The sequence below is a fragment of the Rhinopithecus roxellana genome, chromosome 4 (genome assembly GCF_007565055.1).
Source record: "Rhinopithecus roxellana isolate Shanxi Qingling chromosome 4, ASM756505v1, whole genome shotgun sequence".
Lineage (NCBI taxonomy): Eukaryota > Metazoa > Chordata > Mammalia > Primates > Cercopithecidae > Rhinopithecus > Rhinopithecus roxellana.
Genome location: NC_044552.1, coordinates 100,007,077 through 100,031,825, shown reverse-complemented (window position 1 = coordinate 100,031,825; position 24,749 = coordinate 100,007,077). Strand labels below are relative to the sequence as shown.

The following is a 24,749-nucleotide window of genomic DNA, read 5'->3' as shown; positions in this document are numbered from 1 at the left end:
ATAATTCAGATGACTTATTTATTTAAGGATAAAGACTGAATAACTTGACAAGTCACACTTAATACAGATTCTGACACAGAATAATAGTTTAACTTTGGCTGGACGTGGTGGCTCATGCCTGTAATCCCAGCACTTTGGGAGGCCAAGGCGGGCGGATCATCTGAGGTTGGGAGTTCGAGACCAGCCTGACCAACATAGACACCCCCCCCCCCCGTCTCTACTAAAAATACAAAATTAGTCGGGCATGATGGCATATGCCTGTAATCCCAGCTACTCAGGAGGCTGAGGCAGGAGAATCGCTTGAACCCGGGAGGCAGAGGTTACAGTGAGGCAAGATCACACCATCGCACTCCAGCCTGGGCAACGACAGAAACTCCATCTCAAAAAAAAAAATTATTCTGAACAGTAAGGCATCTAAGAATAGATAACTAGAGTTCATTTGACATTTTAAAAGCCATTTTAATGGAAATCACATCCTACATACAGGTGTTATTCCAAGAAGTTTCATTCCATTGCCTAGGACAGAACGGACAGCTTTGAAAAGATGAAGTCTGGCCTACAAAATAAAGAATGATTTAAAATATTCAATAACAGGAATGTATTCAATACATGAGAATGGTTTTCAAGGTAATTCTTCTTAATTTAAAGCAGGAACAATATGTCAAAGTGCCCTCGAGTTACTATAGGCAAGAGAAGATAAATTCCTAGCATCCCTTATAGTAAGACCTGTACATAAAGTGTCATGGAGTGGGAGTGATAGTATTATACAGTATGCCTTCAGATAAGGGAAACATCACTATAATATTTCATGTAGGAAAATGTGCTTCATAGTCTAGTATGTTGGGAAGTATATAAACATTGATTGTTACAGCCTAATTATTAGCTGAGGAAGTACACTACTACAGTTGAACAACAGAATGCTATTTTAGAAAAATTTACAAGACTGACTTAGTAATATTAGTCTGAGGAGCTAGGGATTATACAGAAAATATTCAACATAACATACCCCAGCCACTTCAGGAGGACTATCTTTTATTTGTAGTGTTTTGTGTGCCACAGCTGCAAGATGACTGAAACAGGAAGAGAGAAATCACGATGGTACCAGCAGTAATTTCCTGTTGTAAGATATGAGCTTGATACCTAATCTTACTCCTTCAACTTAATAAATAAAGCAAAGAACCAGTAAAGGATGTATTCGAAACTGTAAAGTTGAAACTGGAATTCAAAACTCAAGCTTTAGATCTCGGCCCTATTCTACTACTAAGAGGTGGGCAATTCTTAAGATTATGATTTCATTGTTAATTTTACAAATATAAAGGATTCTTTTCTAATCATTTTTCCTCATTTAGGCAACCTACAATCAAATGTATAACACAGCATGGCCTTTTCCTCTGTACAGTGAGGTGGGTAGAAACTAGTTATCCACTCTCCACACACACTGGCCACACTTCTTTAAAGTATCTTTTTAAATTTAGGTATGGCATCAAGTATAACAACGTGTCGAAGAAATGATACTTAAGATATCAGTTTTAATGATAAAATGACATTTCATAAGATTTTGTACATTAGCTGGGCCTGAGGTTGCACGCCTATAATCCCAGCTACTAGGGAGGCTAAGGCAGGAGGAGAATCACTTGAATCCAGGAGGTGGAGGTTGCAGTGAGCCAAGATCGCATTCCAGCCTGGATAACAGAGTGAGATGCTGTCTCAAAGAAGAAAAAAAAAAAAAAGACTTCTTCATCTCTATATGTCTTAAGTGTCATTTAAAGGAAGAAAAAAATCCTTACATAAATCTAGAGAAGACAAGGTAAAAAGTATAATCAAGAAAACAGTCCTGATAAGTGTCTGATTTCAATAAACATTGAGTAAAAGCAAAATTTCTTTTATTAAATAGCTTTATGGAAGATACAGCTGCTGCTACACAAGGGTGGACTCAATAATTTCGATTTCAAGTTTCTAAAATAGACACCATGAAATTGTCATTAAAGATTAGAAAAATTAAGTTTTCTAGCTTATTTTTCTGTGCCTCTGCTTAAAATCCCTGTATGGACCCCACTGCCCTGAAAATAAGTTTAAATGCCTCAGTACATGGCAAACAGGTTTATACACGCTTCATTTATCAGCCTCCCAGGACAATGCTTACGGATCCTTTAAAATGTATTATTATGCTCTTGCTCAACTCTGGGCTTTTTTCTTCTTCCCAGCCACATTCCTTCTCCTGATTAATATCTCCTTTCCTCTGAGAAGCCCTCTCTGATCTCTCAAGGCTCGGCTGGTTGCCCTAACACCATTTCTTATGTTCACTCTAACATAACACACATGCACTGTGCTGTAACTGTGGAGTTGTCAGTTCCCATTCTCCAGTCTTAGTGACAGTACCTTGTATCACCGAATGAATGAAGGAACATTAACTGCTAATTTGTATAGATGAAGCAATAATTTCTGTAACTAAAAGCACATCAAATTTTAGACCAAGGAATTTGTTTATAGGAAACCTTTAGATGAAAGAAAGGTCTCAAATGCCATTAAACATCTGAAAACAGGAAGATTATAAAGTACCTTAAAGTTAGAAGGTAACTGACAATATGCCTGGGTTGAAGATCCTGAGATGACTTATAAAGCACCTCGTCGAACCTAAAAGATGACAGGAACAGTGAACAGGAAAAGACTGTACATGTTACACTAAGACATTAGACATTAAAAGATCATGAATATAAGATTGACTTGACATGATTAAGAGTAGAAGGTATGGCCAGGCGCAGTGTCTCACATCTGTAATCCTAGCACTTTGGGAGACCGAGGTGGGTGGATCACGAGGTCAGGAGTTTGAGACCAGCCTGGCCAATATGGTGAACCCCGTCCTCGACTAAAAATACAAAAAGTAGCCAGGCGTGTTGGCCAGTGCCCGTAGTCCCAGCTACCCGGGAGGCTGAGGCAGAATTGCTTGAGTCCGGGAAGCAGAGGTTTCAGTGAGCCGAGATTCAGTCACTGTACTCTAGCCTGGGCAACAGAGCGAGACTCTTTGTCTCAAAAAAAAAAAAAAAAAAAAAAAAAAAAAAAAAAAAAAAAAGTAGAAGGATATGAAAAAACTGTGTGTACATTTGCAGGCAAAGGAACATTTTTCTTTCTTACAAATTCTTTGATGGCAGGGACTTCTAAATCATCTTGCTATTCCCTAGACCTAGTCCACAGCAAAACTTTTAATCATGGCTGGTGAATGTAAAAAGCCTCCAGCCATGTTTAGGAACATAAAATATAAATGAGCAAAGTCTACCCTCAATGCTAAGAAAACCCAGGTGGCTTATTTTTCCTCACATTAGCTATTGTACATGTGAGTAAATTTTTCTGATCCCAGGAAAGAACCACTAACTACTATTTAGCAATCAAAGAAAACCGCCTTGTTCATAACCACCCACATCCCTTCTAGAGATTAAGCTCTGGCATGTTTAGCTTCACCAACAATGCCCGTCAGAGCGAAAATGTGTGGTGTCTTGCCTAGCATGGGAGCATCAGATACATGTATTTGAGATTATGAACCGAAACCAAGAGGCAAATGAAGGACTTACGGTCTCTGGGAAGCTGCACAAAGGCAGGTGTTTTCCTTCACTTATCACAGAGGGCAAGAAGATGCTCTTTCTCAAACTAAAAGGTTATGCTTTTATAAGGCTTTATGTGAGCCCGAGGCGGCTAGACACGTGTGCTATTCATCAGTGATAATATTCTGAAGACCTGAAGACTGTCCTCCTTGAGCATTGTGTTAATCTATGCCCTCTGCCCTCAAAATGCAAATAATCACGTTTTAGGCATCCCTTTGGGAAAAGTCTAGAGGCAGAAGGCAGCTACTGGCCTGTTGACTCTACTGGGCAGCAAAAATGCTAATAGCCATTTTGATAAGCAGAAGCACACTTGATGATCCCTAGAAAACATCGTACCTGAGAAGATGCTGAAGAATTGAAACAGACTGTGGCTCTTGTAAACAAGCAGTGTTGAAGTCATTCAGGTACCCACATCCAAAAGTCTCTTCCAAACTGTTATCAAAAGTTTAAAGTTAAAAACATCAAAAGATTAAAAAGTCATACAAGGGCACAGAGCTCCAAGTGATGAACATCACCTTCTAATACACAATTTTGGTCTCCTTAATACAGCCCTAGATTTTGATGCCAACACTGTTTGATCTGATACTTTAATTTTCCTAAATCTATTTCTTTAGCCATACACAATGGAGGTAATAGTACATTCTTCGACAGGGTTATTCTGAGGACTAACATAATACACATACATGTATTTCTAACATAGATGCTCAATAAAAAAATTTTTTTTTCCCTAAAAGAAGGCCTACTCTAGTCAGATCTGAATAGAAGATATTGGAAAAGCCCAGAAAACAGGGCCCCTGGTCTTAGAATCATAGGACCCAACCTAGGGAAGCACAGTGCAGTACAAGGTTTCCCTGCAGCCTCTTCTCACCTGTGGAGGCGGGCATGTGTGTACTGTAGGAAGACTCCTGTGTCCCCGCGACTCTGGAAAACACGATCCCAGCTGAACTTGTAGTCAGATAAGAGTAAACCTTTGAAGTCCTAAAACGACAGAGGAAATCTTCACTGCTGGGATTTGCTCTAGTACCAAACAAAAGGGCCTCACAGATAGGAGTCTTAACAGACCTGAATAATGAGTGCTGCGAGCCCGACCCTCTCTGCAGTCTCCTGTGGGTTCTTGAGTTCTTTAGTTGCTGAAACAGACAAAGGCAGCTATCTTTATTCTACATGACACTGTGCCAATCATGGATCCAAGTGAAGGTAATATCTGCCAAAAATGCATGCTGACAATCAAGAACAGATTTAGAATGAGTAATTTACTTTCCTAATTTAGGCTATTTTACCTTTGATAATGACATTTCCCCTGCCTACATTAAAGGAAAAGAAATCCAAATTTATTTATTCAAGAGATACTTGTAGGATATCTGATACTTAGCTTTTCAAGGATGAAGGTTAAAGTCATAAGGACTTGTGATTTGAATCCAAATTATAACATAGAAACTTCACGTGACCACCCAGACAACAGAATGACAATGCTCAAGCTGTTCATGAAAAGAGGACCAAGGTTATAGCAATTCAGATTATTGAAGTGACCAATTCCCGAGCAGCAAGTATAAAAATTCTGGCACCTCTAATTAGTGAAAGCTATTTTTGACAAAGTTAGTGACACTTCAATGGAGGGACAGACATAATAAATCACACTGCCCAAAGTCCAGAGTAACACAAAAGTGGCATGTAAGTTATGACTTTAATAAGAAAAAACTGAATTCACTCTTAATTGAAGCCATGTTCTGTAGCATCCTTAATTGAATCTCATTTAAAACATCTTCTAGGAAAGTGACATCTCCTCTTCGAGTCTTCATTCCCTGCACTACTCCAAAGGGCACATGCTGGCACCTAAAAGAGTGGGCATCTAGTTAACTGAAAGTTAAACAAGAGCTGCTGCTGAAAGCATATAATACCTTTCAGAGAGTGGTTTGAACTTTAACCCTCAGAGTTTTTAAAAATTAATAAAATGAAATTGATGTGATTTGTATGCTACAAAGGACATTAAGCACATCTTCACTTTATAATCAACAGCATGTGATTAAACTACTAGTTGCCTTTAGGAGAAAAAGGAGATGTGGATTAAGAATTTTGAAAACTAAGCCATGGAGAGCAGATAACTAATAAAAATACAGTTATTAAATGTTTGTAAGGTGGAAATTATTATAACCAAGACATAATACAAACATCAAATCTACTTTTCCATACTAATATCTTGAAACAAAGAATTGAAATTTGAATGAAAAACTTTTAACCACTAGGTACATTTTCAGGCTCAGCTGACCCTGCACAATTAAGAACCATGCAGACATTACCTTTCTGCCCAGTCATATCCCATGATCTTCAGCATTTGGAATACTTGCTGAAAATGCTTTTTTTGTCCTTTATCTGTCTTGGAAAGAAAACATATATAAAATAAAAGAACAGTTACAAATTAATGTACAAAAATAGGTTGGACTTGAATCAAATTAAGATATTTGAGGTTTGACAGACTAAAGTCTTTGTCAATCGATACGTTTTAAGTAAACACAAAGAGGATGCCACAAGAAGAGTGTCTAAGTAGAGTGCTCTACAAGGGAGGGGAATAAGAGCCGTAGCACTCCACCGAGTCAGTAGGAAATGTGAACTTCAACCTTCTGAGTATTCCATTTAAATTTCTGCCCTCTCGGCTATGATGACCCTGGTCTCTGAGACCAAAGTTCAGCTCTAAATAAATATTTGATGGCAACTTTTCTTCTAAGTGAAAAGGAAGGTTTCACATGGTAAGTAAGGAAAGGGGAAAAAGATACTAGAATACCACTCAGCAATAAAAGGAACGAACTACTGACACACAGGACAGCCTGGATAGTTCTCCAGGGCATTCATTATACTGAGTGAAAAAAGCCAATCTCAACAGTTACATATTGTATAATTTCATTTATACAACATTCTTAAAGTGACAAAATTGTGCTGAAGAACAGAGCACTGGCTGCCAGGGGTTAGGATTGGGTGAAGGTGTGATAAGTGGTTGACCACGAGGGAGTTTGTTTTGTGATGGAACAGTTCTATATTCTGAATGTGGTGATGGTTACATGAATCTATACATGTGATAAAGTCTCATAAAACCACACCCACACAAACATCTACAGGAGAGTACATGTAAAAGCTGGCGAAATTTCAGTAAGGTCTCTATCAATGTTAATTTCCTGATATTGATAAAAGTACTATGGTTATATACTATCTTTGGGGGGAAACACTGTACTATTTTGAAACTTCTTGTGAGTATTAAATTACTTCAAAATAAAGTTATTTAAAAACAACTATTGACCCCAATTCAGAATTAAAAACTAAAAAACAAAAAAAACTTTGCATTATGGTGATCTGTATATATTAATTTCACATAACCATTTTACTGATTCAGGTAATTTTTTCTTACTATGAAGCAATGTAAACTTTTTCATTTCTAAGTGTTTAAACTTTTAAATAGAAGTTGCGCACTTTAAACATACTTAATATTGACTTCTCTCTGTAGTTTGACATAATTAGTTTTCCATAGTTTTTCAACATGGCATCCAATTTCTACCTCTGTAATTTTCATGAGTTAGAGATCGTAACTTTTTGTTCTGATTACTTACCACATATATCATTGTATCAAAATTATACTTGTCCATTCGATCTATAGCAGCTGCAAGATCTCTGAAAAAGTGGCCATAAACCAACATTTACTAAGTAGATCTGGGTAATAATTGATTTTACCTATTTAATAGCAATGAGCATTTTCTAATTAAGAACTTAAATTATCCCACAGCCTGAGGAATTCCAACCACACTTAGACAATTCAAATACCACATTTTGATATAAAATGATAAAAATAGGTTTGGGGAAAACAACAATAAAAACACTGGCAAAAGTAAAACCTAAAATAAATATAAATAAATAAAATTAATATATAGAAGTTCTACAACATGTAGTAATAACAACTAAAATAGCTCTGGGTGAAGTGTCTTATAGGTAAATGTTTTATGATTAAGTCTCTACTAAAAAGAATCACCCGTTACTTCTCTGCAATATATTCTCTTAACGAACATATTTAAAATATAGATGATGTAGTAAACAGGTATTGTCTAGATACTCTCCTATTAGTATTACTAAGGACTTTCAAAGTCTTGGGTCAGTCAGGGGGATACCTTCTAATGCATTTAAAAGACCATAAAGTCAGCCAGGTGCGGTGGCTCATGCCTGTAATCCCAGCAATTTGGGAGGCCGAGGTGGGAGGATCACTTGAGGTCAGGAGTTCGAGACCAGCCTGACTAACAGGTGAAACCCTGTCTCTACTAAAAATACAAAAATTAGCTGGGCGTGGTGGCGCACACCTGTAATCCCAGCTATTCAGGAGGCTGAGGCAGGAGAATCGCTTGAACCTAGGAAGTGGGAGGTGGAGTCTACAGTGAGCTGAGATCGTGCCACTGCACTCCAGCCTGAGCGACAGAGCAAGATTCCGTCTCCAAAAAAAAAAAAAAAAGGCCATAAAGTCCTTTGACAGAATTTCTCTTTTATCTCTGATTAGATACAAGTATCTAGTTGGCATACGAAATAATGAAAAATAAACCAAAATTGCAAGTCAAGGATTATGAAATATTGAAGTTTTAAATTAGAGCTATTTTTGATTAACAACATGATACTGGAAAGACTGAAAAAATTCCTCGATCTTTTGAAATGTTAGGGATCATCAAAATGTCATTAGTACCTATCTCATGATCCTAACATTGCAAAGAGCATGCGTTCTCAATGGAAGCAAAAACTGGCTAATTTTTGTGTTTTTAGTAGAGACAGGGGCTCATCATGTTGGCCAGGCTGGTTTTGAACTCCTGACCTCAGATGATCCACCCTCCTCGTCCTCCCAAAGTGCTGAGAACACAGGCAAGAGCCACTGCATATTTTCTGTAGAGATGGGTCTCATTATACTGCCTAGGCTAGTTTCAAACTTCTGGTCTCAAGTGATCCTCCTGCTTTGGCTTCCCAAAGTTCTAAGATTACAGGCGTGAGCCACTACAGTTGGCCAACAAAAAATCTTATTCTTCATGCATAAACCACAGATATACATACAATATATACACAGATACAGAATATCTGTGGGATAAAATTTCATGAGAATTGGCAATTAGGAAAAATATGGCTGAAAAGGTTGCTTGGAGGGATTATAATTTTAAAATGTTGAGAAACTTGTATAGCAGATTATCACAAAAATGATGTCACAAATAGACACTTGTGTTACATTTTTTTGGTTTGAGACAAGGACAAAACAAAGGGAAACTTTTTGATCCAATGAAAAAACACAAAAGAATAAGAACAATTTCTAGGTTGAATTTGTAGAAACTGAATTTCAAAGCCAAAAGAAGTGCCAGGTCATTTAATCCAGATCTCTCATTTCACAAAGTAGAGAATCATAGCCCAGAGAGTTAAACAACAGTCCCAGGTCTCCAGCCTCACACTCTGCTCTTTTCAGTATTCTCCTGCACTTTTGTCTGCTATAACAACTTTGATTTACAACCCCCACACAAAGGTATTCTATACAAAACCCACTAGAAGGCAGAAGCAACTGACATTAAAGCAAAGCGAAAAATCTGACATTTCAGTAAGTGGCAAAAAGAAAATTATTTTCAAAGAAAAAAAGAAAGTACAGGTGTTAAGGTAAATACACAGAAAAGTCCACATCTAATGGCAGCCTGAAAAAACACCAAATCAGGATAGTTATAGAGATCTCATGTCATAGGGCCCCTTTTCTGACGGGATGTTTCTTTTTCCAAAGAAAAATATAGGTGTTGAAAAATTGAGACCTAATGATAGCCCAAAAAAGGCACTAACCAGACCCGAATACTTACAGAGCCTCTGTTCTCAATGGATACTTCTTATAACTACTGTGCAAGGGTTTATTTATTTAATCTGTCTAGCAATAATTAGTTGATACAAAAAACTTTTCTAATATACATATTTGCTTATCTAGAAAAACAATGTACCTCTTAGATATATAAGCTCTTCTCATTTCCTAATCCCAGTTGCATAGAATTGGTAAAGGGAAATGTCGAAAAGTAATAAAAATTTCCTAAGGGGAAATTAAGAGACTTGATTGGTTGCTTAAAGTACAGGTGTTAAGGTACATAATTTGTTTGGAATAAATTACGGTAGTTAATATAACAACAACAAAATATTGTGACTTTATGTTACAAAAGTGATTTGTGACCTAATATAAAATTCTGGCCTGGGGAGACACTTTTGCCACCAGTGCTTCTCTTTCCTATTAGCTTTGTCCCAGAAATAAGAGTGCTTGATAAACCCACTTCTTACTGATGAACAGAGATTGGCCCTTCCACAAAGGTCAGTCACGGAGACGGATGGAAAAAAAATGTGACATGGCTGCCTTCTCCCTCAGCCTGCTTTACCAAATCCCAACAAGGTCTGGTATTTATGTGCATGTAAGATGTTCTTTACAGCATGAGGAAACCCCTGAGCTAATATGGTCATCTTTTAGTATACATTTCCTGCCAACATGCCATTGTAAAATACTTTTAGTTGATTATGAAGTACTTCAGTTTTACAGCTTATAGAATAATGTCGTCAGCTGTGGAGTTCGATAATGCATAATTAATTGTAAATAGTTTTTCATCTGAAAGCAACAGATTTAGAACCAAATGTTTACCCTCACAGAGGCTACAAACCTGGTTGCATAGAGAGAAGTACCATCACTTCGCATTACAGTACAAATTGAGGAGGGGTCGCCATTCCCAGAGAGATCTACAACAGCCGTTCCTTTTCTAGAAATGCAAAAAGGTAACTTTGAAGCAACATAATAAATTCAGACCTTTAAAACTGTAATATCTAAAACATTATCTTCAGCAAACCAGAAGCTATTTTTATTACCCACGTTGCAATAAGCAATGCCAATTCAAGCTTTGACCAACAATGGTAAAAAACAAGAATATGACCAAGAATCTCTTACGAATGGGTATGATGTAATATTTGGTTATCTTAGCTTTTAAATCTGTAGTTCCGGATAAGGTACTCAGAAATAAAATCTTTAATACACCCAGTTGAAAAATGAGATGCAGCTGCATCGTAACTATGAAATGTCACACATTCTCCTTCTACGGTATTATAACATTCAATATTGGGCTAATTTTTAACATGCCACAAAGTACCCAAGTATTAAAACTACAGATTTTTGTCTTTCCTGTATGACCAAACTTTGGCATCTGTATATGACAATCTAAAAATTTTCCTTAGGGACATTACTGAGGATGCTATTAACTACGTTTCACATCTTCCTTATAAATATGACAGGAGAAATTTTGCTTTGGTACTACGAAAAGTGACATGTCTCTTAAGCAATTGGTTTGCCTCTACATTATAGACGTCTGGGCTTCTTTCACTGGTATTTCTCTGATTAGCTGACAGGGAGCTAAAAGCTAAATTAGAAAACAGGCAAGAAACAAAAATAAAACTTATCCAAATTGGAAAAGAAGTTAAATTGTCTCTGCAGGTAATATGATTTTTTTTTCAATATGATCTTATAAATAGAAAACTCTGAATATGATCTTGTAAGTAGAAAACCCTGAAGATTCTGCCAAAAAACTGTTAGAATTAATAAATGAATTTTGTAAAGCTGCAGTATAGAAAATCAACATACAAAAATCAGTAGTTTTTTTTTTTTTTTTTGACATAGAGTCTCACTTTGTTACTGAGACTGGAGTGGTGCAGTGGCACGATCTCAGCTCATTGCAACCTCCGCCTCCTAGGTTCAAGCAATTCTCCTGCCTCAGCCTCCCAAGTAGCTGGAATTAGGCATGCACCACCACATCCAGCTAATTTTTATGTTTTTAGTAGAGACGGGTTTTCACTATGTTGGCCGGGCTGGTCTCGAACTCCCGACCTCATGTGATCCACATACCTCGGCTTCCCAAAGTGCTGGGATTACAGGCGTGAGCCACCGCGCCCGGCCAAAAATCAGTAGCATTTCTATACACAACAACAAACTATCTGAAAAAGAAATTTAAAAAAAAATTCCATTTATAATAACGTCAACAAAATCAAAATAGGAATAAATTTAACCAAGGAGGTAAAATATCTGTACACTGAAAACTATGTAACACTGATTAAAGAAATCAAAACACAGATAAATGGAAAGATATCCTGTATTACTGGATTGGAAAAATCAGTATTTTTAAAATGTCCATACCACCAAAAGCAATCTACAGATTCAATGCAATCTCCACCAAAATTCCAGTGGCATTTTTCACAGAAATAGAAAAATCAATCATAAAATTTATATGGAACCACAAAAAACCCCCAAATACCCCAAGCAATATTGAGCAAAAAGAATAAAGCTGGGCCAGCTGTAGTGGCTCACGTCTATAATCCCAGCACTTTGGAAGGCCAAGGCAGGTGGATCACTTGAAGCCAAGAGTTCAAGACCAGCCTGGGCAACATGGTGAAACTCCATCTCTACTAACAAATACAAAAATCAATCAGCTGGGTGTGGTGGCACATGCCTGTAATCCCAGCTACTTGGGAGGCTAAGGCAGGAGAATAGCTTGAACCTGGAGATGGAGGTTGTAGTGAGACAAGAAAGCACCAATGCACCACAGCCAGGACGACAAAGCCAGACCCTGTCTCCAACAACAACAACAACAAAGCTGGAGGCATTGCACTACCTAATCTCAACATCTACTACAAACTATAGTAATCAAAACAGCATCATACTAGACAAAAACATAGAGATCAATGGAATAGAATAGAGAGCCTAGATACAAATTCACGGTCAACTGAATTTTTTTTTTTTTTTTTTTGACATGGAATTTCGCTCTTATTGCCCAGGCTGGAGTGCAATGGCTCGATCTCGGTTCACCGCAACCTCTGCCTTCTGGGTTCAAATGATTCTCCTGCCTGAGCCTCCCAAGTAGCTGGGATTATAGGCATGTGCCACCACACCCAGCTAATTTTTGTATTTTTAGTAGAGATGGGGTTTCTCCATGTTGGTCAGGCTGGTATCGAACTCCCGACCTCAGGTGATCTGCCCGCCTCGGCTTCCCAAATTGCTGGGATTACAGGCGTGAGCCACCGTGCCCAGCCAGGTCAACTGATTTTTGACAAAGGTGCCAAAATAACACAGTAAGAAAGGGACAGTCTTGGCCAGGTGCGGCGGCTCACGCCTGTAATCCTAGCACTTTGCGAGGCGAAGGCAGGTAGATCACAAGGTCAGGAAATTGAGACCATCCTGGCCAACGTGGTGAAACCCTGTCTCTACTGAAAATACAAAAATTAGCTGAGTGTGGTGGCGTGTGCTTGTAATCCCAGCTACTTGGGAGACTGAGGCAGGAGAATCGCTTAAACCCAGGAGGCAGAGGTTGCACTGAGCCAAGATCATGCCACTGCACTCCAGTTTGGCAACAGAGCGAGACCCCATCTCAAAAAAATAAAAGGACAGTCTCTTCAATAAATGACATTGGGAAAACTGGATATCCATATGCAGAAGAATGAAACTAGATCCTTATCTCTCACCATGTACAAAACTCAACTCAAAGTGGATTAAAGACAAATCTAAGACCTGAGCTGTAAAACTATTAGAGGAAAACACTGAAGTCTTGGCACCAAGATTTCTTGGAGCTAGTCCTCAAAGCATAGGCAACAAAAGCAAAAATACACAGATAGGATTGCATAAAACTAAAAAAGCTTCTGCACAGCAAAGAAAACAATCAACAAAGTGAAGAGACAACCTAGAGCATGAAAGAAAATATGTGGAAAACATGTATCTGATAAGAGGTTAATAGGAAAATATATAAGGAACTCAACTCAATGGAAAAACAAAAACAAAAAACTAAACCAAACCAACACCACCACCAAAAAAAAACCCAATTAAAAAGTGTGCCAAAGAAGCCATTATCCTCAGCAAACTAATGCAGGAACAGAAAACCAAATACGGTATGTTCTCACTTTTAAGTGGGAGCTGAACAATGTGAACACAGAGACATAAGGAAGGAAAGAACACACACTGGGGCCTGTTGCGGGATGGGTGGTGGGAGCGCATCAGGAAAAATAGCTAATGGATGCTGGGCTTGATACTTAGGTGATGGGTTGAAAGGTGCAGCAAATAGCAAATCACCATGGCACACATTTACCTATGTAACAAATCTGCACATCCTGTACACATGCCAGGGAACTTAAAAAAAGAAAAAGAAAAAAAAGAAAAACAAAAACGTGGGCCAAAGACCCATACAGACATTTCTCAAAAGAAGGCAAACAAAAGACTAACAAGTATATGAAAAGGTGCTGAACATCACTAATCATCAGGGAAACGCAAAATTAAAACCACAATCCACAATAAGAAATTTCTTCACACTTGTTAAGATGGCTTTTATCAAAAAAAAAAAAAAAAAAAAAAAAAAGATAAACGTTGGCAATGATGTGGATAAAAGGGAACCCTTGTATACTAGTGGTGGGAATGTTAGTATAGCCATTATGGAAAACAATGTGGAGGTTCCTCAAAAAACTGAAAACAGAACCTCCATGTATATGATCCAGCAAACTCACATCTGGGTATACATCCAAAGAAATTGGAATCAGTATGTCCAAGTGAAATCTGCCCTACCATGGTTATTGTAACATTACTCACAATAGCCAAGATGTGAATTAACCTTAACAGATGAGTGGACTTTAAACTATACAATGTTATACAACAGGTAATATGCAGGTAATATACAACAGGTAATATGCAGCCTTAAAAAAAAGGAAATCCTGTCATTTGTGATAACATGGATAAACTGAAAGGACATTATGCTCAGTGAAATAAACGATGCACAGAAAACAAATACTGCATAGTCTCACGTGTGGAATCTAAAAAATTCCAATCATAGAAGCAGAGAAGTAGAATGGAGGTTACCAAGGGCAGGGAATGGGGAGATGTTGGTTAAAGGCTACAAAGTTAAACAGGAGTAAGTTTGGGAGATCTATTGTACAGCATTGTGAGTATAATTAACAATAATGCATAGTACATTGGAAAACTGCTAACAGAGATTTTAAATGTTCTCATCATAGGTAAGTAGGTAACGGTAACGGATATGTTAATTAGCTTGATTTAAACATTTCACAGTATGCATATAAATATCAAATCATGTTGTGCACCATAAACATATACAATGTGTCATTCATCAATCACAACTTTTTTTTAAAGAAAAAAATCTACCATAAGCAAGGAAACAGAATTCCAGGAGGGATATGCTAACATCTCTGACTTTATATTACTTTTCCTGCCTCTACTTCCTGTTTTCATCATTTTCCTCATTTATAAGCCTGTTGTAGTATACTTATTTTCATATGCTGCCTTAAATATTTTTTGAAAAGGCAGGGATTTCTTTTAAAAGGTAAAACTGAGTCAGAAGATAATAAGATTTATTTCTTTTTTTCAGTTATACCATTATTAGGTTATATGACCTTAGGAAGGTCACTTATATTTTCTGTGCTTCAGTTCCCATCTTTATAAAAAAACAAGTAACATTGTTTCTCCAAACCTTAACAGCTTTTGCTATGGCAGCAAAATACAGAATGTGGGAAAGTACTCTGAAAAGGAAAAAGCACTATAAAAAATCCCAAGAAAGCTGCGCATTGCATTCTGTTGTCCTTACTCAAAGGATACATCAATAACAATTTCAAAGAACAAATAATTTTACTAAAGAATAGAAACCTGATCATACATTGTTTTCAGCAGGAGTCCTTTACTCTCCAGCAACTTTAAGACTTCTTGAGATTTTTCACGATAAAATGATTCTCCTGAATATTCATCAAAATATACTCCCAGACGCTAAAAGAGTTCAGAAACAAAAAGACAAAGAAATGTTAATTGAATCTCCTATTCTTACCCTAAGGCAAAATTAAGGATGCTCTACCACCTGTCATACACATGAACACAATAAAAATTAAATTAAGGGCTGAGTGTGGTGGCTCATGCCCATAACCCCAGCACTTTAGGAGGCTGAGGCAGGAGGATCATTTGCACCCGGGAGTTCAAGACCAGCCTGGACAAGATGGTGAGGACCTGTCTCTTTATTTTTGTTAAAAAAAAAAAAAAAATCACTCCTCTCCTCAAACCTCCTAATAGTTTTCACTATACCAGTCAAGTCCTCACAGTGGTACCGTGCTCTGCAAATATAGTAATCACTAGGCCCAAGTGACAATCTAAACTGTTAAACTGGAATTAAGCAAAATTGAGAATTTAGTTCTGTCACACTATTCACACTTCAGGCCACGTGTGGTTGGTGGCTACTGAAGGAGACGGCCACAGATACAGAAGATTCCCATCACCACAAAAAGCAATGGATAGCCCTAGAGAAATCCTAGAATTATGCCCCATATGCTACTAGCTCTTCAACCTTCTCCTGTCGTTCATCTTGCTTACTTACTCCAGTTACATGGGCTTCTTTACAAAATTCTCCTCATTCCACCTAAAGACTCCATATCTGATCTCCTCAGCTGGCATCTAACACCATCTAATAAAAAAATAGTTGTTTCTTGCTTTATCTTTAATTTGTTTAGTTTGTGCTCTGTCTTTAGGCTAGAATGTAAGGTCCACGAGAACAATGGTTTTCCTCTTCTATTTGCTGTTGTATTATTCCCTACTCACCAAATGTTTATTAAATGAATCAATTTATTAACTATCACATACCGGTTTAAGGAAGTGAAAGAACAAAAAATAAATACGAAAGAGTGAAGGAATGCTAGAACAGAAAAGCCAGATAAAAATGAAGTATGAGAATATCACCTGATACTGGTTTAGGATTATTTTGCAGTTCTTTCAGCCCAAAAAACAAAATTTGAGTCCTAATTTTAAATTCATCTATGGATCTATTATTAAAACACAAGCAACTTTACTATGCAGGTTACAGCCAAGAGCTGCACCGCATCATGGGAAAGCAGAAGGGAGGGTCAACCAGTACCTTGTAAACCCGAACGTACTCTTCAATGCTTAAGTCCCGAAATTTTTGCCACAGTGAAAGTGCTTGCACATCGCCCAGTTCCAATCGTTGGAAGAACTCCCGTGCTGATTTTGCTACACTTTTATCATCTGCTGCTTCTTTATTAACTTGTACATAAACCTAAAGGTACAATAGTACATTAAATGAAGTATATAACCAGTCACTGTTATCTCTAACACAGAAAGAAAGCAAAAAAGCACATTCTGAGAATTCTCATTGAAAATTTTCCAAGTTGGGTACATTACAGAGTGTAACTTTTCTTTTTTTTGCCATGGGCCCTTGGTGAAGCCTATTGACACCTTCTCAAAATGTTTCTAAATTCATAAAATAAAATACACAGGGTAACGAAGAAAAGAATTACTTTGAAATAACCAAATAGCCGAAAATTAATTTGTGATATAGTAATGGAGGAAAATACTCAATTTCTGAGACAGGTTAGGGAAAATAAAGTATAATTTTTTCTTTCCGTCCAAATCCACAGACCCCCAGGGTAAGAATATCTATTTAAGACTAAGCTGGCATTTCTTCTGTTTTTTTCAAAATGCCGTATTATTATCCTGTAACTTCACTGAGAAAGGTTGAATAAAGTAGGATGGCTCGATCTGGCAAAGAAAACAGCTAAAGGATGATTTAGCATTTGTTTTAATCGAATATTTTTAAACTGTTCTCTAAACAGCTTACTATGTAAAGACCAATAAAATAGGTGATCTTAGTAAAAAAGACAGCTTTTAGATAGTTAGTATAATTATACTCTAAACTCAGGATCCTAAAAACTGTGTGGAGCGCCTCTTCCGGAGTTTTATTTTGCATCACCTGTCTTAGCTGGTTTAGTTCCATACCCAGCCAAGGACTAGGGTGGAGTTGATGGTTTATTAAGGGTTCAGGCTTACTCTTCCAGCTCTAGGAATCTGGGTTCCCAATGTAGTTTCAATCATTTTCCAGTCTCCAAAATATAATGTTAATAAATGACATTAAAATATTAATATTACAGTTCAAGTAGTACTAAAGTTATACATATGGACTACAAATATTTTATTTACAAATTGTAACTCACTTGCAGGTTGAAACATCAATAACTTTACTATCACATTATTCTCAGAAAGCTATTAAAGTCTCATGAAAGCAATAAAAATGGGTGAGTAAACTATGAAAAAATAAGGCTTCTAAACTCTTACAGTGTTGTTATCAAAATATCTGGACAGCAGTATTTGGATAGAAAAAATGATTTTACTGCTGGAGGACACATTGGCTTATACCCACTAGATACTACCAACAAATGGGACAGGGCATTAAACATCTCTCAAGGTAAGAAAGTTTCACCTTTCATAGATGATTTATGTTAATTACTCGAATGACAGACTTAAATAAATAAATACTGCTAAATAAAAGTTAAAATTACTTTTTTTTCCCCCTAGAAAAGAGTTAACATAGCAGGCCTGATACTATTATATTTAAAACATCCTGCTTGCAAGGTTGGCCACCGGCTGGCATCGATTAACTTAGATTTTTGGGAATGTTTCCACCAACTTAACAGATAAAAGTGGTCACTGTGCCTAAACTGTGTGTGCAAACAATACAGCTTAGGCTGAACTTCTGCTTTCCTTCTGGGAGTTTGGGATTTAGGACATTCTAAGCAGAGGGTACCTACATGACCAACTCTCAATAAAAACCTTGGACACAGGGTATCTAATGAACTTTGCCAGTGGACATTTCACATGTACTCTCAAAATTTGCTGCTAGAAGTATGTGCACCTTGTGTGACTCCACTGGGAAAATCTGGGAGTTTGGAAAGTCTGGTTTCCTCTGGACTTTACCCCATATGTGCCTTTTCCCTCTGCGATTTTGCTTTGTATTCCTTCACTGTAATAAATCATAGCCACAAGTAAGACTATGCTGAGTTCCAGGAGTCCTCCAAGTGAATCACTGAATCGGGGAGAGGGGTGGCCTTGGGATACCTGACACATACCATAAAAAGGTGACGTTTGCATAGTCCTATTAGTAAGTCCAGAATAATATGTACAATGTCAGTTAGAAAACAAAGAAGATTCTGGTAAGGTGTGGGAAAACAAAGAGGGTCCCCATAAGATAGTAAACTGCAGACTTCTTGATTTTTGAATGACCCAGCCATTGCCAACTGCTTAACAGTCCAGTATACAGATGTTAAAAACATAAAAATATATTCACAAATGGTTTTCGATTCTATCTCACACAAGTTATAAGCAAACATATGCAAAATGTCCTTATTTTCACAAAAACCTTTTTTTTTTTTTTCATAAAGCCTTTCTCCAGGGTGAAGTTTTTTTGTTTTTAAATCTAGGACTTTAAACTCAAATAACCAAACATTTAAAAATCTATTATGCATTCAAGCTACTGATAGGACTATTTTAGAAAAAACTTCACCAGAATCTTCTCTTTCTTAAAAAATAAAAATAATTAAATCAAAAAGCCCTTAAAACATGTGAATATTCTTAGTATTTCTGTAATATGTAGTTACAAAACAAACATTAGTGAAAATCAACTGACACTATCAAAGAGAAGAGCTTTAATAAGCACTTCCCAATATACCTATAAATGCACAATATAAAACTATACAGTTAGTATGAAGCTTTTTTACCCTAGGAAAGTACGCATTTTGAAGATATCTTCCTTTTAAGGCTAGATTTAGACACAAAGAGATAAAAAGGCAATTTTAAATTTGGGCTTGATAATAAGACAGCATGGCTTAGTAAAGTTTTTAAGGATGGAAACACAATTTTTCTTTTAAAAGAAAACACAAAAACCAGTTGTGTTTCCATTAGGGAATAAACTAAATGTCTTAGACTTCTTTAAAAAAAATTATTCCCCTTTCCCTATTTCTAGATATTGGGCCTGCCACAAAGCATAAAAATTTATTTTGAATTTAACTGAGATAATTATAGTAAACTCTTGGGCTGATCTGCCCAAATATAAAGAACTAAGCACGAAAATTAAAAGTAGTAGGATAAACCTTTCTTATCCCTTTAAATTTGATCCTAGAATACCATTAGCCACATGGGCACAGTTCAACTCCTTGATGGGGGCTCTAACCCCACTTATAGCCATGCTTGTCTTAGAAATACTGACAACTGCTAAGGATGGTTAGCAAAACTTAGAAACCACAGACCCTGTTTTAATATATTTGTCATCTTAAAATGCATTGAATTTTTACCTCGTTGTTTAGAAAAGAGTATGTAAAAATAATCATGATTATAATTTGAACAAACAACTTCACTATTTAATGCTGTTTCATGCCTTGATCAGAAATTTCTTAGCTACTAGTTGATTCCTAATATGAAATGAAAAATTAAAGACATTCAAATGAGTTCACATAATTAAAACTGAATATATCGATATTGCAAACAGTTAACAATAAAGCCAAAATGTGGTAGGTAAAAAAATAACTAATTTGAGCTAATTCATGAGTTATCAAATTTCTCCTCCTTAATACATTATTAGTAGTATATGAACTGCATTTCACCTTCCATTCATCTTTTCATACTTGGAATCTCTTACTTTTACTCTGTGTACATACATAACCACATTCATTATATCTTATATCTTTATTAAGGGATGATAATTATTAACTCCTTGAAGAGCACCACACACTAGCACCTAATAAACGTTAACATTTCTTATGCTGACAGAAGTATTTTTTGCACATTTCAATGGTGTCAGATATTTACTGAGCTATTCATGTGTACTTTGTCCTTGCTAGGTATTTCAAAACTCATTCTAAGAGGAAGACTAAGAGGACAATGAGACACTGTAGTGTTGTCCCAAACAAGCAGAGAGAGGGTAGAAAAGCAAGCAGTGTTGGGAAGGGACAGCAAGGAACAATGGCCAAGTGGAGAAATGCCAGGATAGAGGAAAGGAGAATTACCTAGAATGGGGAGGAGATGGGGAAGACTTCCAGGAGGAGCAGAAGCTAGGAAGTAGAATGGTGCAGGCAGGCCCACAGTGGGAAATGATTCACGGTGTGTGTACATAGCAACCTGGTCTCTAGGCCTGTGGACAGGGCAAGGACCACCAGCTAATGTCTGTCACACAAGAAGAGCTGCATGCCTCCAAGCATCATATAGGCTGGGATACTAAACATATAAGAGACCAGTGTGCACTGAAGACAAGAGTCCTCTAGGACTGTCCTAGGAGGCACCTAAGAGCCTGGGGAACTTTGCATGATTTGGGAGATGGGAAATTCTTAACAATGACTTACACTGACTACTCTCAAAAGTGATGGCTGGAATCAGATTTTCTTATACTTATAATTTAAAAACTATTTCTTGCATATAAATGTCATTAAGAAACAAAATTAATACTAGCCATAACAGTAACATTCCCTGGAAAAAGAAATGTAACTTAAATGATGAAATCTTGAACGTAATTTTTCATAAAATAAAAACTTCAACTGCATAAATATCCCTACATGTGACAAGAATTTAGTCTTGAATTATTTACTTAAAGTTGAGAAATTGGAGACTCTAAAGTTAGGAAAAACACTGTCTCTTGAGGAATAGATACTAATTCTACGTTTTAAAAAATGAGAGCAAGTAAACATTATCACTCACTGAATTGGTGCATTGATCTTGTCCTATTTTTTTAAATACTTTTTTTGTCTACTGACATGGGGAAGCTCAGGGTCAAAACTATTATGTAATATTATCTAGTGATACATTAACCCCTGACTTTCTATTTTTATTAAATGCCCATCACTGTAATTACCTTAAATCCTGTTAGAAAGGGTTAAGGTAGAAATACTGAAATAGAACCTTTGAAGGCCATTTTGAACTGAAAAAATTTATACTACTTGTGTTATTATGTAATTTTTTTTTTTTTTTTTTTTTGAGACAGAGTCTCGCTCTATTGTCCAGGCTGGAGTGCAGTGGTGTGATCTCAGCTCACTGCAACCTCCATCTCTTGGGTTCAAGCGATTCTCGTCTTCAGCCTCCTGAGTAGCTGGGATTACAAACATGCACCACCACGCCCAGCTAATTATTTGTATTTTTGTTTTAGTAGAGATGGGGTTTGCCATGTTGCCCAGGCTGGTCTCAAACTCCTGAGCTCAGGCAATCCACCTGCCTCAGCCTCCCAAAGTGCTAGGATTGCACACTGTACCTGGCCTATGTAACCTTTTTTAATGTCAGTGCTAGGATACAGGCTAATGCATATTTTATTGGCATGACATTTATCTCTTATAAGATGCTGCCCTTACATTTCATAAGAATGACTATGGTTACAAAAGTCATATTAGTAGGCAATATGCAATGAGTCAAGTTCTATTAATAAAACCTTCTGTAGCAAAAAAAGTGGTTAATATGCTTAGCGATATGGTTAGATATTAAAGTCCATTCAAATAATTTAAATCTAAAAGGAAGCCTGATAAGTTACCTTTAAAAGCATTATTAAAATAGGTAAAAGTAAATGATGACACCCACATATCCATGATTCAGATTTAATACTTGTGAACTTTCACCATAAGAAATTACTTTTTGCCTGGGTGTGGTGGCTCACACCTGTAATCCCAGCATTTTGGGAGGCCAAGGTGGGCAGATCACAAGGTCATGAGTTTGAGACCAGCCTGGCCAACGTGGTGAAACCCCATCTCTAGCAAAAACACAAAAAAATTAGCTGGGCATGGTGGTGCGCGCCTGTAATCCCAGCTACTCGGGAGGCTGAGGCAGGAGAATCATTTGAACCCGGGAGGCAGAGGTTGCAGTGAGCTGAGATCGCACCACTGTACTCCAGCCTGGGCAACAGAACAAGACTCCATCACGAAAAAAAAAAGAAATTACTTTTCAATTAAGTGGAAAGGCTTTTTGACATATTGTCTAAAGCTTACTGCAAATATTTTCCTGAATCACTAATGTGAATTCTAAATTTAAAAAAATTAGTTATTTAACAGCCAATTCACAAGGTAAGAGGGAACTATAACAAAACTACTTCCCTGCTTTGTAACTGAAAAAAAAAAATATTAGAATAATTAAAGTTTCAAATGCTGGCCAACAAAATCCTAGGTCCATATACAAAACAGCTAGATGTCATGGGAAAAAAATGCTATAAGGTACAGAGAAAAACCAGTAGTGAAACATATGCACCAAAATGGAAATGCAATAAATGACTGTGGGTGTTAAATATTTTCATCAAAGAAATTCTGCAACTATCATATCATTTCCAAGCTAGCTGAGAAACTGAATATACTAATAGTGATTATAGTACAATTTAGAGAATACTGATCATAGTGCAATTTAGAGGAAGGCAGGCCATAAAATCTGCTACTGGATGGCCTCTGCCAAAGTCAAACAAATATGCCAGAAGGCTGAAAGTGCCAAAACTCAACTACAAATTGTGTCCCCGGTATAGCAACTCAGGGGATGAAAGATAGGAAAATTCTATATACATAATTAAACCAATGGAAATCAAAGGCTCATAAAGCCATTCTATAGTGGGGGTGTGTGGGCATTCACTGCATAGAGCACTCAGGAGCCAGACTACCTGTGCCAGAATCCTGGGTTTGGTCCGTGGTTTCCTCTGCAGTAAACTGTGTTAACAAAGTAAGTTAAATTCTGACAAATGGTAATTAGTGTATCCTATAATAGTTATTTATCTCCTGGACAAACAATACATTTTATATTCCACAACTTACATATAATTAGAGAAGGGGGCAAAAGAGAACTGTAAGAGCAAATTCATTCAGGCATTTACTGCAAGCCATAGTATTTAGGGCTGTGGATAAGGAAGATAACGAAGACATGGTCCTTCCTCTCAGAGAACTCACTACTAACTATAACTCGATAAGGAAAAAAACAAGTGTTCGACCAAAGCTTTAAGAAAACAGATTTTCACAAATAAGAAAGAGTAAATGCAGATCGTCTTAAAGTTTTCCTTCGAATATCAACCAACATTATTTACCAATACACCAAGCACTTTCCAAGCTTAGAATCACTATTTCTGACTTTCTGGTCACCTATTCTGGTGACCAGAAATAATCATGTGGCAGAGCCTCTGTATTACCACCTACGCTATTTTCTTTTAGAAACAGAATAACATCATTTATTAACATTTGCTTAAAGCTCAAAAAAATTCCTCATTTATGCTAACAGTTGTTTTTGAAAGTAATCCAAAGTGACAAATGTAATTTTAAAATGCAAACTGAGTCTACAAAATTCGCATAAAGATATAATAACCTGTAGGCTGCCATTTTAGGCTTTGCATGTTTTCTGTCCTGCAAAAGGAGAAGGAAAAGAGCAAGTGAGTAATGGTCTTGTCGTCTGTTACAAATAGCAAAGTGGGTGTATCTGACTTGCCTTCTTTTGTCTTTAAATGCAGTTTCCTGGTGAATCTATTAGGCAAAAGAACACTAATGAAAGCAACACAATTATTATTCGACTTTTTAGTTATTCACAGAAGTACCTTGTTGCCCTTAGGCCTTCTATAAGTGTACTCATCAGTAAATAACCTCTAACACAGATGTTGATCTTCCACTATTTTTGAGTCTCTAAAGGCAGGAAATTATATTAAACTGCATAGAAAGAAATATACTCTTAGGTTTCCGTGGAGTTTGAAAACAGATTTTCCTGAAATATTTAAAATATTGTACAGCTTCGGCAACACAGTGAGACTTCACCTCCACAAAATGGCGAAAAATCCCCACAAAACCTATACCTACCTATATAGGGCCAGGCACAGTGGCTCATGCCTGTAATCCCAATACTTTGGGAGTTTGAGGTGGGAGGATCACTTGAAGCCAGGAGTTTGAGACTTGCCTGGACAACATGGCAAGACCCTATTGCTATTTAAAAAATTAAATAGGCTGGATGTGGTGGCTCACACCTATAATCCCAGCACTTTGGGAGTTTGAGGTAGAGGATTGCTTGAGCCCAGGAGTTTGAGACCAGCCTGGGCAACATAGGGAGACCCTGTCTCTACAAATAATCAAAAATAAAAAAATCAGTCGGGTGTGCTGGTGTGTGCCTGTAGTCCCAGCTACTTGGGTTGCTGAGTTGGGAGAACCACCTGAGCCTGGGAGGTCAAGGCTGCAGTGAGCCGTGATTGTGCCACCATATTCCAGGCTGGGCAACAGAGGAAGATCCTGTCTTAAATAAATAAATGATAAAAATAAAATGTCATAGAAGACAAGGGTTTACTATTTGCAAGA

At 37.0% G+C, this 24,749-nt stretch overlaps 1 protein-coding gene across 2 annotated transcripts in view; it reads right to left on the bottom strand.

Moving 5' to 3' along the window:
* Window positions 1-4: 4 nt before the first annotated feature.
* The window catches only part of RARS2 (arginyl-tRNA synthetase 2, mitochondrial), a 74,313-nt gene continuing 49,568 nt past the window's right edge, over window positions 5-24,749 (bottom strand). The window contains exons 9-20 of one of the 2 annotated variants that reach the window (XM_010387966.2): window positions 16,541-16,699; window positions 15,302-15,408; window positions 10,274-10,369; window positions 7,193-7,253; window positions 5,894-5,970; window positions 5,305-5,429; window positions 4,659-4,726; window positions 4,465-4,574; window positions 3,933-4,028; window positions 2,560-2,634; window positions 1,007-1,070; window positions 5-556 (exon numbers count right to left, since the gene is read on the bottom strand). In XM_010387966.2, coding sequence (XP_010386268.1) covers window positions 470-556; window positions 1,007-1,070; window positions 2,560-2,634; window positions 3,933-4,028; window positions 4,465-4,574; window positions 4,659-4,726; window positions 5,305-5,429; window positions 5,894-5,970; window positions 7,193-7,253; window positions 10,274-10,369; window positions 15,302-15,408; window positions 16,541-16,699 — 1,125 coding nt within the window. In that variant the 3' untranslated portion in view covers window positions 5-469. Of the gene's footprint in view, window positions 557-1,006; window positions 1,703-2,559; window positions 2,635-3,932; window positions 4,029-4,464; window positions 4,575-4,658; window positions 4,727-5,304; window positions 5,430-5,893; window positions 5,971-7,192; window positions 7,254-10,273; window positions 10,370-15,301; window positions 15,409-16,540; window positions 16,700-24,749 lie in introns of both variants that reach the window. The other variant, XR_004056853.1, reaches the window with a different exon arrangement.